This window comes from Sprattus sprattus (genome assembly GCF_963457725.1).
Source record: "Sprattus sprattus genome assembly, chromosome: 17".
Classification (NCBI taxonomy): Eukaryota; Metazoa; Chordata; class Actinopteri; order Clupeiformes; family Clupeidae; genus Sprattus; species Sprattus sprattus.
In genome coordinates, this window is record NC_137915.1 from 16,713,745 (window position 1) to 16,730,607 (window position 16,863).

Below are 16,863 nucleotides of genomic sequence, written 5' to 3' on the forward strand. Positions count from 1 at the left end.
GGATGTCCACATACAGATGGAATCACACACACACACATGCACACACACATGCACACACAGACAGATGTGCAAGGCACAAATGTATTCAGTGCCTGACTCCCACATATGCACAGACATAGACACATAAATACACACATAGACAAACATGCACAGGGAAGACACCGATAGGTGACGAGCCACTGATAGGTGACGAGCCACACTGGCAGAGTTACCAGCCGGAAAGGGAGGATTGGGGAAAAGCTGACCCCCTACTTTAAAAGTAGTCTGTCATTTTAATCAGCTTAAACCCATTCAGTTGATATCAATATGGACTTGGATGGTTTATAGCACTTCTAAGTACTACGTGTATCAGCAGAGCAGTTCAATAGGTGACCAGCTCGAATGTGTTGTTATTGGTTATCTGCGACTTGTCATTGATTTAGGAAAGAGTAATAAGAGAGAGAAATGTCCTGAAGCCCTGATCATGGCTGCTTCAGTGTACGCACTCATGATCATCTTCCCGGCTGACTCTGGGTCAGTAAGGGGACCGGAAGGAGCACCAGTGTGTTGAGATAATAATACATTTAATTTAAAGCGCCTTTCATGACACCCAAGGTCACTTCACAAACAGGTTGTTAGAATTACAATCATCTCATAGAAATAAATAAAAATAAGAAAAATAAAAGTCAGTCAGGTCCAGCTGAACTCAGCCTTTCTGGCAAATCCAGACCAACCACTTTATATTTCTGACCATGTATTAGGATGCTTTCTCTCTCCATGTATGTCTCTCTGTATGTCTCTCTTTATCTTTATCTGTATCCGTCTCTTTCTCTGTCTGTCTGTCTCTGTCTCTGTCTCTGTCTCTCTCTCTCTCTCTCTCTTCCCTCTTTCCCCTTCATCAGTGTTTTATCAGCTTTCTTAATCTTTTTCATCTTAACTCTGACCCTCCTCTCTCTCTCTCTGCAGTCTCCGGCCAAATACCTCCTCCCTGAGGTCAGCATCAACGAGTACAGCAAAAACTGTGTGGTGATCGATCTCGATGAGACCTTGGTGCACAGCTCTTTCAAGGTGCATGCACACACAAACACACACACACACACACACACACACACACACACACACACACACACACACACACACACATGTGCACACACACATACACACATGCATATACACATGTAAATACACACACACATATACACAAAAAAACACACATGCACACAAACACACACACACACATACTGAGACACCCACACATGTTGGTCATATACTCCTATCCATGTGTAAGTCTACACACAAACACACACACACAACCTTCTTATACACACATGCTCACCTATACACAGCATGCACACATATAGCCATACTCTCTCTGTAAGCCAGTCAATACCGCTGTCACACTCCCACTCTCACACTCTGTGTGGCGTTTAACAAGGCGTGACAGGACGATAAATATTGGGTAACACTATACATACAATATGTACAGTAATTAAATCCTGTGTCGGAGGGGTTGTGATCCACATCAACCATGTGCTTATGCAGGTGATAAAACGTCACACTTCGATTGAAACCTGCTCTGCAATGTGGTGCTGTTGAGTCTGTTCTATAATCCACTAAATACACTCCACAAAGGCTCCGTAACACACCACAATGGCTGGGACTATTTTCAGATTGCAGGGGATTAAAAGTCCCAGATGAATGAAATCCTCTGTTAAGATTACTAACAGAGAGAGGGGGGGGGGAGGGAGAGCGGGGGAGAGAGAGAGAGAGGAAGGGATGGAAAGGGAGAGAGAGAGAGATGGAGAGGGAGAGAGATCTGTATCCCTCGAAAGTACCCCATTCAGGGACACACCTGCTCACCCCGATGACCCAGTTCACAGACATTTAGGTCTTTACTAAGGTAGATGTTAACACACACACACACACACACACACACACACACACACACATACACACACAATCACACATTCACACGCACACACTCACATATACACAGACATTGTGAGGCCCACACCCATTTGCATAGAGCCTCATATACACATGCATGAATATACACACACAGACACAGACACTCACACACAGTCACATACACATGCACACCTGCCAAAGCAGACATGTACATACACATATACCCAAACCTGTATGAGCCACAGTTTGACACTGGCTTATGAACATAATCTGTTTCCTCTGTCTCTCTGTCCCTCCTCTGACGTACACACTGTTTGAGTGCATGTTTGTGTGTGGTGTGTGGTGTGTGTGTGTGTGTGTGTGTGTGTGTGTGTGTGTGTGTGTGTGTGTGTGTGTGTGTGTGTGTGTGTGTGTGTGTGTGTGTGTGTGTGTGTGTGTGTGTGTGTGTGTGTGTGTGTGTGTGTAAGTGAGTGCCCAGCAGTGTGTTGTGTAAGGACAGAGAGGAGAGAGGGTGGAGGCCGAGCCAGAGGCCCAGAGAGAGGGAAGAAGAAAGACATGCATGCCTTAGTGCGCGCACACAGACAGACACACACTCACACACACACACACACACACACACACACACACACATGCTTTTTCTTTTTTTCTCAGACATGCGTGCACTCAGACACACTCACACAGACACAAACCCACTTGCACATACTTTCCCTGTTTTTGTCAGTTTCTTTTATACTTATACGCATGCGTACACACACAGAATGACACACCCCATCTTACTCTCTCTCTTTCTCTCTCTCTCTCTCTCTCTCTCTCTCTCTCTCTCTCTTTCTCATCCAATGTTTTGTTTTGTCTGTCTGACAAACTCACACTGAAAACCACACTATGCTGCTGCACTCACAAACACACACTGAAGGGTGTGTCTCCTGGTCCAGCGTCCCAGAGTTTTTTAGACATGGTTTGTCCACACAGGGATGTGTTTGTGTGTGTGTGTGTGTGTGTGTGTGTGTGTGTGTGTGTGTCCCAGAGCCGTGAGACATTGTTGGTCCGCACAGGGCCGAAACATTTGCTTGGAGACCCGCCCATCTTTTCCTTTTTTCGTTTTCGAGCTTTGCGAAGCTTGGCCTGACGGCGACACCACCCCTCTAATCTGGCCCACAGCTTTCTACTTAATTACCTCCCAGCCAGGGGGCATAATATTCTGTACTTCCACCCTTAATGCCCCCTCAGAGGTTCTCCATGTACATGACGTGGGTCTGAGAGGTATGGAGAGACGAAGAATGGGAGGGCGGAGGGCGACTGGAAGAGAGGAAGACCCAGCACAAATGGGAGACGAAGATTAGGAGTGGCTCGTGCGAGCTCATTTAGCTGGGTTTGCAGAAAGGTCGACTCGCTCTGTGCTGAGATCTCCAATCTAAATATTCTGTCAGCTGTGGTTGCTATCTCTTACTCTCAGGCTAAATGCTTTTTTTTTGCTTTTGGTCAATTAATAACTGAGAGATTAGTCCTCTCTCTCTCTCTCTCTCTCTCTCTCTCTCTCTGCTTTTTGTCTTTGTGAGTCATCAAGTTGCCTTATTTCAACTCAAGTAAGAGAAGTCCAGCCTGGTTTTGAATGGGGGGAAAAGTAGCTTTCTTTGCCACAGGACTGGGCTGAGAGCTCAGCCCACCACAGGCACAAACCTCCCTCATATATCAATGGCCTGAATGGCCATGCAGCCTGCTATATGAACACACTCCTTGGTGATTCTCAACATGGTGCCGGATTACTTGATTACCTCAGTGGTAAATGGTGTCCCTCTGTGAGGGCTAGTTCCCTCACATAACCAGCTCACAGTCTCCCTCTGCTGGCTGACCCTTGTCTTACCCCTCTGGCCATACATACCCAGTCAGTCACTTCTGCACTTCCTGCATCAGGTCTTTAAAACGTCCTAAGTGCAGTAAACCGCTATGCATACTCCCTATGCAGATAATTATGTTTTTTTTCATTCAGTAGAATGACTATGGTCCAATGAAATTAAAGTGATTTGGTAAGTGAGCCGTGGCCTCATTTTTCGGGGGGGTGGGGAGGGTTCCGTAAACATGGTTTATTTCATGTGTGGTCTGTCTAACTAAATGAGAGTGAATGCAGAGCTGTTCTTATTATAGTGCCATCGTTCTGTTTGAGGAGCCGTTAATCCTCACGCCCGACGCCTGAGCCCTCGGGTAAACTTAACCGTCTGCTCAAAACTTGTTGGGGGCCAAACCTTTATCCCCTCCGCTGTCCCCATCCCCCTTTTCTTTCTCTTTCTTTTTCTCTATTACGCTCTCTTAATCTCTCTTACTCTCTCCTCTATCTGGTGTGATGACAGCACTATGCCACCTGCCAAGTCTTTTCGTCTTTAATCTCCTGCCTCTCGTGTGCTTCCCTCTTTCCCTCTCTTTCCCCCCTCTTCTCTTTTCATCACTCCTCCTCCTCCTCCTCCACTCTAAACCAGAACATGACTTCAGTCTCTCCTCTCAGGATGACAGGACGTTTGTGTGTGTCTGTTTGTCTGTGTGTGTGTGTGTGTGTGTGTGTGTGTGTGTGTGTCTGTGTGTCTGTGTGTGTGTGTGTGTGTGTGTGTGTGTGTCCATTAAGCCGTTCCCATCAACGTGCAGGTGTGCAGACCTTAGTTAGATCTCCTCACCATCGTTGGTCCATGATTCTTCATACCCACTGATTCCCCCAAGTAGATCCACCCACCCCCCTTTGTGTCCTGGCTACATCCCTCCAAGGGAGGAAGGAGTAAGGGTGGGTTGGTTGGGAAGGGGGTATGTCTCATGGCATTACGACTCTGCTGTGCCTATATGTTATACATCTTTTTTTTTTTTAAAGATTCAGGATGTTTGGAGCTGTTGTGTAACGACTTCCTGTTCTCTTTCTCTCTCTCTCTCTCTCTCTCTCTCTGCAGCCCATCAGCAATGCAGATTTTATTGTCCCGGTGGAGATCGAAGGAACCGTTCATCAGGTACCACGCTCGTTCTGAAGGCAGCTCTTTACTCGTGCCAAATTCTCTTTGTTTAATGCACCTCTTCGCTCCTGCCATGTAATCTCGATTTAGCTCTCTGGATCTTATCTGGATCGTTCTCATCTGTAGTACTAATTAGCAAAATAAGATTTGAACATTTAACTAAAAGAAAACAACTGACTCTCCTCTCTTGATTACGGAACCATGAGTAGCCACCTCTGTTGTTGCCTTGTTTTGGGCAAATCAGAAACACCGCAGTGGTTTTTCCATGGCTGTTGTGAATTTCTTCTTTTTTTATATAATTTCCTCACTTCGCTTTCATCTGCTAGCGAGCTGTGTGTAGGAGGGCCCAGGAGACACAGCCTAAATCATTCAAGCTGTGGTCGGCTTTATCTGTGTTTGAGATGCAAAAGCAGCAGGTTGCCCTTGACCAAGGTGACTTGACACTGTCACCGCTTAATCAAATGTCAAGACACAGAATGCATATGAATGGGCTTCCGGAGTCGCGGCAAACTCCTTTGGGTGTTTCACTTGAATGGATTGTGTGTGTGTGTGTGTGTGTGTGTGTGTGTGTGTGTGTGTGTGTGTGTGTGTGTGTGTGTGTGTGTGTGTGTGTGTGTGTGTGTCTCTGCATATATATGTTTGATCTGTCTTGCAAGTGTTTGTGTAAATTGAGAGAGCAATCCGAGTGCAGCCAACCCAGCCCTGGTATGATTGCTCCTACCTGATTCAAGTAATCCAGGATAGGCTGTAAACACTGAAGTCGGCCTGTTCTTGGTTACTTGCACCGGGTTTCAGCAGTTTGTCATCCATAAAAGAGGAGACCACATGGCCATTTACTTTGGGCCGTAGGGGGACACAGCTCTATATCTAGTAGCAAGAAATACCACCCACACATACACACACTTCAGCTATCACAGTCATGTCTAGGAGAGGATTTGGTTGCTCAAATGTGTTGGAAGATAAGAGTTGCCTTGTAACAAACAATAATATTAATATTAATCAATTTTGGTTATTTTAATATTAGAAACAAACTTCCGTCAACAGGTCCCAAGATTGTCTCAAGTCTTTATGGAGCTGACAAGATGTAATGATTTCCTTCTGCCATCTGACTCTCTGATGCGTTTGCTGTCATTGCAGGTGTATGTCCTCAAGAGACCTCATGTGGATGAGTTTCTGCAGAAGATGGGGGAGCTCTTTGAGTGTGTGCTCTTCACAGCCAGCTTAGCCAAGGTCAGGCTCCATCCCCAGGCTGGAGATGAATCAGGGGGGGGGGATAGCAGGGGGGTGACCTGGTGTTTGGGATGTGTGCTGTAGGCACAGGTTAAGCTGTTGCATGAGTAGCATTCTGTAGAGTTTTGCACTCTGAAAAGTCTTTACAAACCCACAGGGAAAAGGATCCCTTAGAAAAGAACAGAACAGAACTGCCTTGACCTCTAAAAATTCTCGTTAACCAGATAATCAAAGAAGTACTTTAACTTAAACATTAATAATCAGAGGTGATGTAAGACTACTATTATTTAACTTCTCTTTGCCTAAAATCTTCACTTGATAAGGCGTGTTGAACTAGCTTGTGGACCATATTGTGTGGATTGTGTCCACCCTCACTGGGTTCTGTGTTCTGGTGTGGTTCTGTAGTATGCGGACCCCGTGGCGGACCTGCTGGACCAGTGGGGGGTGTTCCGGGCCCGGCTCTTCAGGGAATCATGCGTGTTCCATCGAGGGAATTACGTCAAAGACCTCAGCCGACTGGGCCGGGAGCTCAGCAAAGTCATTATCGTTGACAACTCCCCTGCCTCCTACATCTTCCACCCAGAGAACGCTGTAAGCCAGCCAGATCATTTTATACATTCATGCAGGAATGATGGGTGGATGGATGGATGGGTGGATGGATGTAGAGATGAATGGATGGATGAATGGATTGATGTAGGGATGAATGGATGGATGGATGGATGGATTGATGTAGGGATGAATGGATGGATGGATCGATGTAGGGATGAATGGATGGATGGATGGATGGATGGATGGAGGAATGAATGGATGGATTGGTGGATGGATGTAGGGATGAATGGATGGATAGATGAAGAAATGAATGAATGGATGCATTTATGGAGGAATGGGTAGATGAATGGATGGATGGATTGAGTTAAAAAAGATGGGTATGTAGAAATGCAGAAACTTTAAATGTGTTGCTGAAGCCGAAGTCATACATTAACTTATAAGGTACACGCTGGAGAGAGATAGAGAGAGAGAGAGACTCTAGGCTGTGTATAAATATAATATACAAAATACAGTTACTCTAAAATGACTACTCTAAAATCTTTTAGTGCATTTGTGCAAGTACACATGCTATGACACACACTATGTATTTGTTCACCCGGATGCACAATGCGTAACCTTGGCAAAGTCAGCCGTATGCACCACCAGATGAGAGACAGGGCTGCCGGTGGCTGGGGGAGCCGGTGCGAGCCTGTGGTGTCTGACCAGGCGCACCGTGTTTGAGCTGTGTGGTCAGCAGGGCACGGCTACTTTGATGTGCTGCGGTATTATCGCTCTGACTCGCAGTCAGCTGCGTCGCAGGCCTGCAGAGTTGCCCTCTCTCCTCTGGCGTAGTGTGGTGTTGTGTGGTGTAGCGTGGTGTGGCAGGGCAGGGCTCATATTGCTCTGAGCCCCTCGACGCAGCCATGCATGCCGAGGTTGAGTAAAGGATCGCTGCTCCGTGGATGAATAAATCGTGTATTAATTCACATTCCTGTCAGCTTTGGTCCGACAGAGATCAGCCAAATTGAATAAGGCCACTGCTGAATGTCCAGCCTCAAGCATATCATTTCATAGGTCTTATGGTTCAATAACACACACTAGGCATGCAGTATAGGAATCAACATGGTAGGACTGCTCAATTTAAAACCCCTTTTAGTGCTTATGTATCCAAAAAGTGTTACATTTTTTGGTTTGTTCAGTATAGATATTTTCTGTTTAATCTTGATCAGTCATCATAAGTCAAAAAAGAACACAAAAGCACTTGCATGTCAGAGTAACTGTATACTTCTGTTATCTTGTCATTCTAACATAAATACAAACTAATTCTTCACACTCTATAGAATGAACTTATTCTGATTATTTTATTCAGATGTATTGACTATAATCTCTATGGTATGCTTTAGCATATAAGTTTGTGTGCTCCCTGACCTTGGTGTTATGGGCATGTTGCATGAGCGACAAGAGCACTCCTAACCAACACACAGAGCATGAGGCTCGTGTGGCGGTGTAGGCGGTGTGTTCACGCTCTCTTGCGGACCCCTGTGATGTCTGTGCGGGGGTTTTTCGTTGAGGTTTCCCGGTGGGATTCGTCTCCAGGATAGTCGCTGCGCGTGGTGACGTGCCTTTGATTCGCCTCCACATCCATTTCTTATTCATCCAGGCAGTCGGAGGAATTTCTGATGCGCTGAGCGTGCGTGGGCGTGCGCCACCAGACTTCTCTCGCCGTCTCGCTCTCTCGCGCACACATACTGTCATACATACACACATACTGTCATATACGCATACATACTGACATACACTCTCACACACACACACACTCTCTCACACACAGACTGAGGCCTCTAATTATTACATTTGAAACTTCATTGAAAGTCTCTTGGGGAAATGTGTGTCTGTGTGTGTGTGCGTGTGTGCATGTGTATGTGTGTGTGTGTGTGTGTTTGTGTGTGGAAATAATGTACTTCTGGGTGAGTGGTTGTGTCTATCTCAATCTGATTGAAAATATATCTACATGACCATCATGACACTCCTGAAGGTGCCTGACTGATCACTTGTCTGAAGTTGGCCTGCTGCAAAACCTGTGCCATGCGGAAGTCCTCTACTGCGAGGCCAACTTAACTCTCTCTCTCCTGACTGTCTCCACAGGTCCCAGTGCAGTCGTGGTTTGACGACATGACAGACACCGAGCTACTGGACCTCATCCCTGTCTTCGAGGGACTCAGCCAAGAGTCGGAAATTTATACCATGCTACAGAACCTCCGGGCCAGGTAGCACCATGTCCACCCACTCCCCCCACCCCCCTCCACTGTCCCACCTTTCAACCTGCCTTAGAGCTCTCCGGGCTGGCACACACACACACATACGCTGTGCTGCAGCTCCGGCTTAGACTCTGGCTGTTCTGGTGCTCGCCTGGAGGGGGCGACAGTCTTACCCACGGGGCATGGAAGGAGGCAATGATATACATTAACATGGCCACACCCTCAAGGGTGGAGTCCAAACAAACATCCTGCCATCTATGGACTCGGACACCAGTAAGACTGTTGGCAAGGAGACGTGTACATAATATATGTTTGTAATTCTGATTCGAATGATCCACATGGAACGAAAAGAAAGACAACTAAGGGCTCAGATACACATACACGTTTTTGTAAAAACGGGACGCGAGCAAATGCATTGATTCCTATGGTACGGCGCGTTTAAAGCGTGCGCCCCTTCTCCACCACGCGTTGCGTCTTTGAAGCGTTTTTTAGGTGCGCTTAAAAGTTGAACTATGCGCAAGGCAGGGAAGCGCACCGCTTCTGTTTTGGCCGCCGCACTTTGCCAAGGCGTTACTGAAGCGTTTCTGCCTAAAAAAAGACGCGTATGTGTATCTGAGCCCTAAAACAACCTACTTTTTTATACCAGAGGGAGACAAGAGTTGAGTATCCTCTTGAGTCCTATATATTTACCAACAAAAAAAGTTAATAAAAACAAAACAAAATAAACAAAACAAAAGAAAATAGTTATTTTCAGAGAGGTCTTGAAGACCACAGTCTGTCCTCTCATTTCTGTTCTCCCTATGCAGGCAGTCTCTCTCTCGGTCAGCAGTGGTTCCAACAACTGTGATTATCTTCTTTTAACCCAACCAAGTGCCTTCTGACTGGTCTTTGTATGAGGATGATGACATTTTTTTATGCTGGAAATTCTCGAACCTTTAAAAAAAAGTACACACTAAAGAAGTGGAGAAATATGTCTTTCATTTGAAATCCTATTTATGAAGAGGACTTTCCAAGTGCGTTGCCACAAGTATCTTAAAAATATTTACTGATCAACGGCTTACATTGACTCTAAGATTTGTTCTCAAATTTTGACAAAATATATTGTCTTACGGTCATTATTTTATGGTGTTTGCATTAATGGGCTAATTGCAATATGACTTATTATGAGATGATATGATATACAGTATAACGCAAAAACAGCTGTATTTGTTAATCAACAGCAAGCCAGTACAATTGCAATTTGATGATTTTATCATGAAGAAAATAAACAATGCAGACAGTTTCTGAATCATCTCCTGCATATGATTGAATGAATCTATTTTGACCAAACTGTAAAACATATATCAATATATCCTAAAGTGTAATTGAAAACAAATTGCAAGTATGTCAAAACTTAACAGAATAGCATATACAAGTCTTGAATCATGTTCCAGTGATAAGTGGCATTATTAAAATAAGTTGGTTCTCTGCCTCAGTCTGTGTCTGTGAGTTTGTGTGTGTGTGTGTGTGTGGTGTGAGTGTGTGTGTGTCTGTGTGTCTGTGTGTGTCTTTGTGTGTGTGTGTGTGTGTGTGTGTGTGTGTTACATCAGTGCCTTCTTCATGGGTCCAATTTGCAAAGCTATTATATTCTTTGAGTAAATTGTTATTGGACAGGGGCCCACACTGCACAGCTCTACAACATCTCCATCTACAACATCAAGAGTGTTTCAAAGGGGGGAACCACGAGAGAACAGGGGACGATAATACAATACATCCATTGTTATACATCTAGTGAGTGGCTTGGAACAAAACAAAAATAAATAAACGCGTCCACAAAAACAGGGTATTTGAGAACTTCATCTCAGCACAAACACACATACAAAGTCACTGAGGTAAGAAAGAAAAAAAGTTCAAGTTAATGAGCAATCGCTGTACTTGTGTGTCGGGACGAGGTGCTGCCCAGAGTTGACGTGAACTTTTGGTCACTTATTTGCCTAGCAACCAGAGGGAGAGAAGTCAGCTGATTCTGTGAAGAATTTGTGTCATATCAGGGGACCCACAGAAACTTCTAGAGCCACACAGAGTGCAGATTTGGGTCTTGCTCCCACTGGTTGTAAATAAAGGATACTCTGATAATCATCAGACATCATGCTGGGACCAAATTTGTGATTCATTCAATGATTACAGCAGTGATTGAAGAGTCACCAAGAACCGCCTGAGGATGCAAAAAGGTAAGTAAAAGTTCTTCAAATGACATTAAAAGACATGCCTTGTAATGGAGCTGTGTGTGTGTGTGTGCGTGTTTCTGTATGTGTGAATAACGTGTTATTTTTTCTTTAAATTCTTGATATTTTGGTGGCACAGGGAGTTCAGTCACGATTAAAAAGGAAACCTGTGGTACAGTTATGCTAATAGCTATGATTTAAAGGTACAGTTCAGTTTGTATTGTCAAATAATTGAACTGCTTCTAGACCAAAAGGAGTTGCCCCTATTCCTGTCTGTGTTCATTCTTTGTTTTGGGGCATTTTCATGTATGTTTGCATTTTTCAGAGCCTATAAAATATAATTGACAAATTCAATAATGGCAACTTTCACTCTTAATTTGCATTCATTGGGATTTTTCAGTATATCATTAAACTTCACCATCAAGTGTACTTCAAAGGTGTCAGTTAATGACAAATGCAAGTACACTGTTTGTACTTAATAGCAAATTGTGTTATTGACTGTCACTTTTTTTTCTTTAACCACTCAAAACCCTGACTGACTGACAGAAGACTGACAGACTGCCTGTTAAATCTGCTTTCACCAGTTTCGTATATCTCACTGAACATCTCCATAGCAAAAGTGGGATCCCTGGCAAGTCATGGTTACTCATGCAGCCCTGATGACAAATCTGCTGATTTGAATATGTGCCTGCAAACCTGATGAGCTATGTGCTCTCTTATAAGTGGCCGGGTGGCTGGCCTGCTTGGTATGTTGAAGGTGTTCCTTTGGGATGTGCAAAGGGTTAGGCACAGGTGTCAGAGACGCTTTGAGGGGACAGGAGAGAAGGAGAGAGGAGAGACTAGAAAGGGAGAGGAGGGGAGAGGGAGAGCCCAATCACTAGATGGGGCCCTGGAACGAGGACAGTGAGTCATGACTGTCTGTTTCACTCAGGGCCCAGGGGGAAAGCTCCCAATGTGTGTGTGTGTTGGTGTGTGTGTGTGTGTGTGTCTGTGTGTGTGTGTGTGTGTGTGTGTTTGGATGAGAGGAGAGTGTGTTGTCTGTCTCTCGTTCTGTGTGTGTGTGTGTTTGGATGAGAGGAGAGTGTGCTGTCTCTCTCTCGCTCTGTGTGTGTGTGTGTGTGTGTGTGTGTGTGTTTGTGTGTTGAGATGAGAGTAGGAGGTGTTGTCAGAGGGCTCAGGGAAAGGGCTCAGAGTGTACGTGTGAATTAGGGGGGGTGCGAGGTTGCATATCTGTGTGTGTGTCTGTGTATGTGTTTATGTGTGCTGGGATGGGCCTTGTTTGTGTGTGTTTGTATTCCGATGCAAGGCGGAGGAGGAGGGGGGGGAACGGTCTCATTAGTGAAGGCACAGAACTCCGCACACAAATCCCCCATGAAAAAGCCTGTGTCTACCTCTTCCACCGCACAACGAGCAGCCTGCCTAAAGGACGCACGCATGGAGAGATACGCTCATTTGCTTAATGAAGAGGGCGCGCAGGTCCCCGCCGGTGAACCATTCTCAATGAGGACAGCCAGCCACTCAAAGGCACCATTCAGAACCAAAGCTGCCTGACTGAAAGGGGACTGAACTGAACTGAGCGAACCCGACCAACCCCTAAACAGAATCCAAACTGTGAGCACAGATGACACAAGACGCAGCAGTATGAAGACGTGTTCTTGTAGAGATGTCATGTTGAACCATTTGTATGCTTGTAAACTGCACAGTGTCAGTCTGTTCGTTTTAGTGTTGATTTGAAGCGTAATGATGGCGTCAAGCTGTAATCCTCCTAGACTGGGATGCCTAGTGAAAATCGGCCCATCTGTTAGATGTCTTGCAATTATCCCCACTGCCTTGAGGAACCCAAAGGGACACCCAGATGTAGTCAATCAAACGATTTCTGAGCGGAAGAACAGAACAAAAAAAGAAATATTCAAGCCAACTCTTTAAACCTCCCCTCCTCTTGGTAAACATGTTACTTCTGCTCTCCATCTTGTTTTCATTTCGCTGTCAGTGTGAGAGTTTGATGAGATGAGATGAGATGATTAAACCAAACATTGAAAGGGAATCTTTTTTTTGTGCCATGCGCGGCTATCTGCCGTTCGTTCGTTTGTTCCCTAGCTCTCGACCAGGAACCCTCTCAATTCAGGCCAAGAGCCTCTCACAGCGCGGTCCTTCACTCGGCTCTCCATCTGCTCGCGGATGGGAATTTAATAATTGCCTCTCACTCTCGAGTGCCTCTCGCTAAGCCCTCGTGTGCACGCGGGGCCATTGGCTAAGCCTGGAGGGGTGCAACTGCGGCCGCCTGGGAGCGCAATCAGGAGTCAGCAGTGGTGGAGATTAAAGGCTAAGAGAGCTAGCTCCAGCCGAAACACACACACACGTACACAGATACACATGTACACACAAACACACATGTACACACACACAGGGTCTATTTGGCCTGTCCGTCAAACACCAGAAGTGGAATATAGGCCTACTGTACAAATGAGATGAGGCTTGGGAGAAAAGATGGAATAAAAAAAAACAACTACAGCTACTGCAGATTGTATGTGTGTGATATGTGTGTGTAATGTGTGTGTGTTTGTGTGTGTGTGTGTGTGGTGTGTGAAAGGCATACTGCTGTTCTAAGAGCAGTAGGGAGCAGACTCTTAGGTTTGTGCGCCTCAGGCTCAGCACAGGCCTAATGTACAGACAACTTAGAGACGAGTGGGAAGAGGTTAAGATCGAAATGTAAAACCAAATCAAAGACAATGTGGCACTTTGTAATTTATTGGTGCACTTCTGTTTTCCTTTATTTTATTTAACCCATTTTATGATAATATACTGACTTTGTACTTTATAGATTGTGTATGTGTGTGTGCGTGTGTGCGTGTGTGTGTGGGTTTGTGTTTGTGTTTGTGTGTGTGTGTGAGAGAGAGAGAGAGAGAGAGAGAGAGAAAGAAAGAAACAGAGATAGATTGAAGCATACCATTGTTCTAAGAGTAGTAGGGAGTGGACACTCAGCCTACCTCTTTACCTTTTTAGTGCATAGCGCAGGTGCGTGCAGGTGTGTTTCCACCTGGGTGGGGACACACAGAAAATCACTTCCTCGCCCGACCCACACACACACACACACACACACACACACACACACACACATTCAGACAGTCAACCACAGAAAGGAACAGCCAGCTGAACGCTCATTTCCATACAACCAGATACAGACAGACAGCAACCTCTGGATAAAACACACTCACGCCAGGGACCCACCTCATCAGCTTAAGGTAAGACCCATGCAAACAGCCACTTCAGCTGACTGAACTCCCTGTGCAAATAAAGCTGCTATTTGGTTGGCAAAATTTAGTGTCAGCTGAATCCTACACTAACTTCATTTTCATTCTTATCTTTGTGCATGATGAGTTTCCAGTTAACTCAAGGCACAGTTTCCATTCATGCATACAGGCTACTAAGTGTTCCCCAGATGGCATAACATTATTGCATCAAGTTAAACTTTGGCTAGGTATTTGCCTAGCTATTGTATGTATGGTTATGGATATGTGGACATGGACATTGATAATATGTGCTGGTATTATCTGATTGCAGTACGGAGCTGTGCTACTGTTGACTGAAATTATATAGAATAACTTTACAATAGTATGACAACATATTTCTAACATTTTTCTGAAACATCTTGTAAGTTAGCATAAGTAAATAATATGTAGAATTTTGTGTTATGATTTTCTGAGTAAACGCTGTGTTGATGGACCATTGGTAGTAAACAGAGAGAGGGAAGCATTGTATAGTTTAATTGTTCACAGGAGAATAATAGAATAAAATATGATTACATTTAATAAAATCATCGATCATCGGGGTCCAAGCAGAATGTGCAATGTGTCAGAAGTGACAGACTTGACTACTTCAACAGTTGAAGGAGGACCTTGGCACTTTGGAAATTGGGCCCTGTATAATTGACGCATTTGATAATTTTCTGCTTAAGTGGTTCTGAAGATATTGCAGTATGCCAGTTTTGCTAACTATAAACAAAAATCCAAAATTTGGCATGCTTCCAAGAAATGTTCTAGTTATGCAGGGTGTCTAGTTTGGTTCGTTGAACCTTTACATGTCAAGATATTGGCCATAATTGATTTGGGAGATTAAAGGAACCAGGGGGGGGGGGGGGGGGGCTTGTGCAGTTCCTGAGATATGACCCAAAACGTACATGTGCTTATATGTTCAATTATGAATGACCCTATTAAGTTTCATGATGAATGGCCATTTACATAGGCAGACATTGATTGATGAAGTTTGATTGGCTGATGGTAGCCATTTTGATGAATGAGCCCACTGGCCTTTTTAAGAAATGTTAGCAAATTTTATACCAAACTTCAGGTTTTTTGCTTAAGCAGCTCTTAAGTTTGTGATATGTGTCAGTTGTTGCGCCCCCTTTGGATGAAAATGTGCTAAATTTGACATGCATCCAAAGAATGTTGTAGTGATAGAATATATCACGTTTCATTAAGTTTGAACTTTTACATCATACATTGGCCATAGAGCATTATGGGCCATACCTTTGATTTGATTGATGCATAACTTTGAAAGGGATCAACTTTTTTGTTCTATCCCTTTTGGTTCTAAATGTGCCTGTTGTAGTCATTATAATTATTCTGTAGGGTATAAGGTGTTCTGATTTGGAATCTATGGTGAAGATTTGATTTTACTTCTGTTTTTTTGCTGCCCATCGTGTTTCGCGGGAGGAAAAATTGCTTCGCTGCCTGGACACCTAAATATGATGTAACATGATCATGGAGACGTAATGGACTGCAGCCGTATTGTTCAGAATGTCCTTCGCTTACAATTGCGGACTGAAAGGACAGTGGCGACTAATTGAATCCTAAGCCTGGCTGTATTGACTGGGCCCAGGCATGAGACCTGAAAGGGAGGCTCCATTAGAGCAGGCTACACTTTGTGTGTGAATAGTGTATGACTTCCCAGGGAGTAGAAGACCCTGATTAGGCCCAGCGCTGTATCAGAGGCAGCTGCTCTCTGGTCTATTGTCTCTCGAGTTTCTGTTAATGGAGGGGGGAGCTCTATTTATTTTAAAATGTTTTTTTTTAAAGTACTAAGTTATTTCTTATTTTAAGAATAATGCCATCTAACATTGGCAGGTGTGCTTGCTATATGAACAGTGCAGTGCATCTTATTAGACATAAACAGTGTTTCTCATTATTTACATGCATCCTGTGCATTTCTTCTGTAGTTAGTATTTTTCAGTAGTTAGTTTTATAACATACTAAAACTTTGTTTTGTGAGGCCTTAAGATTTTTCATTCGGATAAACAGTGACTGCTAATTACCCCATGCGCATCAAATGACTGAACTGGAATAGCACGTTTCAAATGTGTTTCAAATACATTTTAAATGTTTGTTTGGAGACTTGAACCTCTGTTTTTGAACTGGCACTATAAAGCCACCGTGATCAATCAACCCATCAAACATTATTTAAACAGGACTTTACACACAGTGAAAGCACTTTCTCAGTGGATTTGATTGACCAGCAGTTTGATATTGTTGAAGAGCCCTTAGGTTGAACGTGAAGTCGAAGCCAAAGGGTTAACTGAGGTCAGTGCATGAAGAAAAGATCCAGGAATGAAGTCGGTGACAGTACAAAAGAATTCTGTGTAATGAGCTCAGCTCTCCGAGGGCATTAATAAGAAATACTCTTCCACTGTTCTGTTCCATATTTCCGGGGTAGCTGTAGTTAGTTGCGAGCCTCCTCATTAAGTAACACCTTCTAAATTGCAGTCAGAAGGCC

The 16,863-nt window shown here is 44.3% G+C and overlaps 1 protein-coding gene across 1 annotated transcript in view; it reads left to right on the top strand.

Annotated features, from left to right (window-relative positions):
- Positions 1 to 10,359, top strand: part of ctdspla (CTD (carboxy-terminal domain, RNA polymerase II, polypeptide A) small phosphatase-like a) — a 36,550-nt gene extending 26,191 nt beyond the window's left edge. The window contains exons 4-9 of the mRNA XM_080855160.1: positions 946 to 1,047; positions 4,815 to 4,871; positions 6,012 to 6,104; positions 6,510 to 6,695; positions 8,778 to 8,899; positions 9,697 to 10,359. Coding sequence (XP_080711286.1) covers positions 946 to 1,047; positions 4,815 to 4,871; positions 6,012 to 6,104; positions 6,510 to 6,695; positions 8,778 to 8,899; positions 9,697 to 9,751 — 615 coding nt within the window. The 3' untranslated portion in view covers positions 9,752 to 10,359. The remainder of the gene's footprint in view (positions 1 to 945; positions 1,048 to 4,814; positions 4,872 to 6,011; positions 6,105 to 6,509; positions 6,696 to 8,777; positions 8,900 to 9,696) is intronic.
- The last annotated feature ends 6,504 nt before the right edge of the window (positions 10,360 to 16,863 follow it).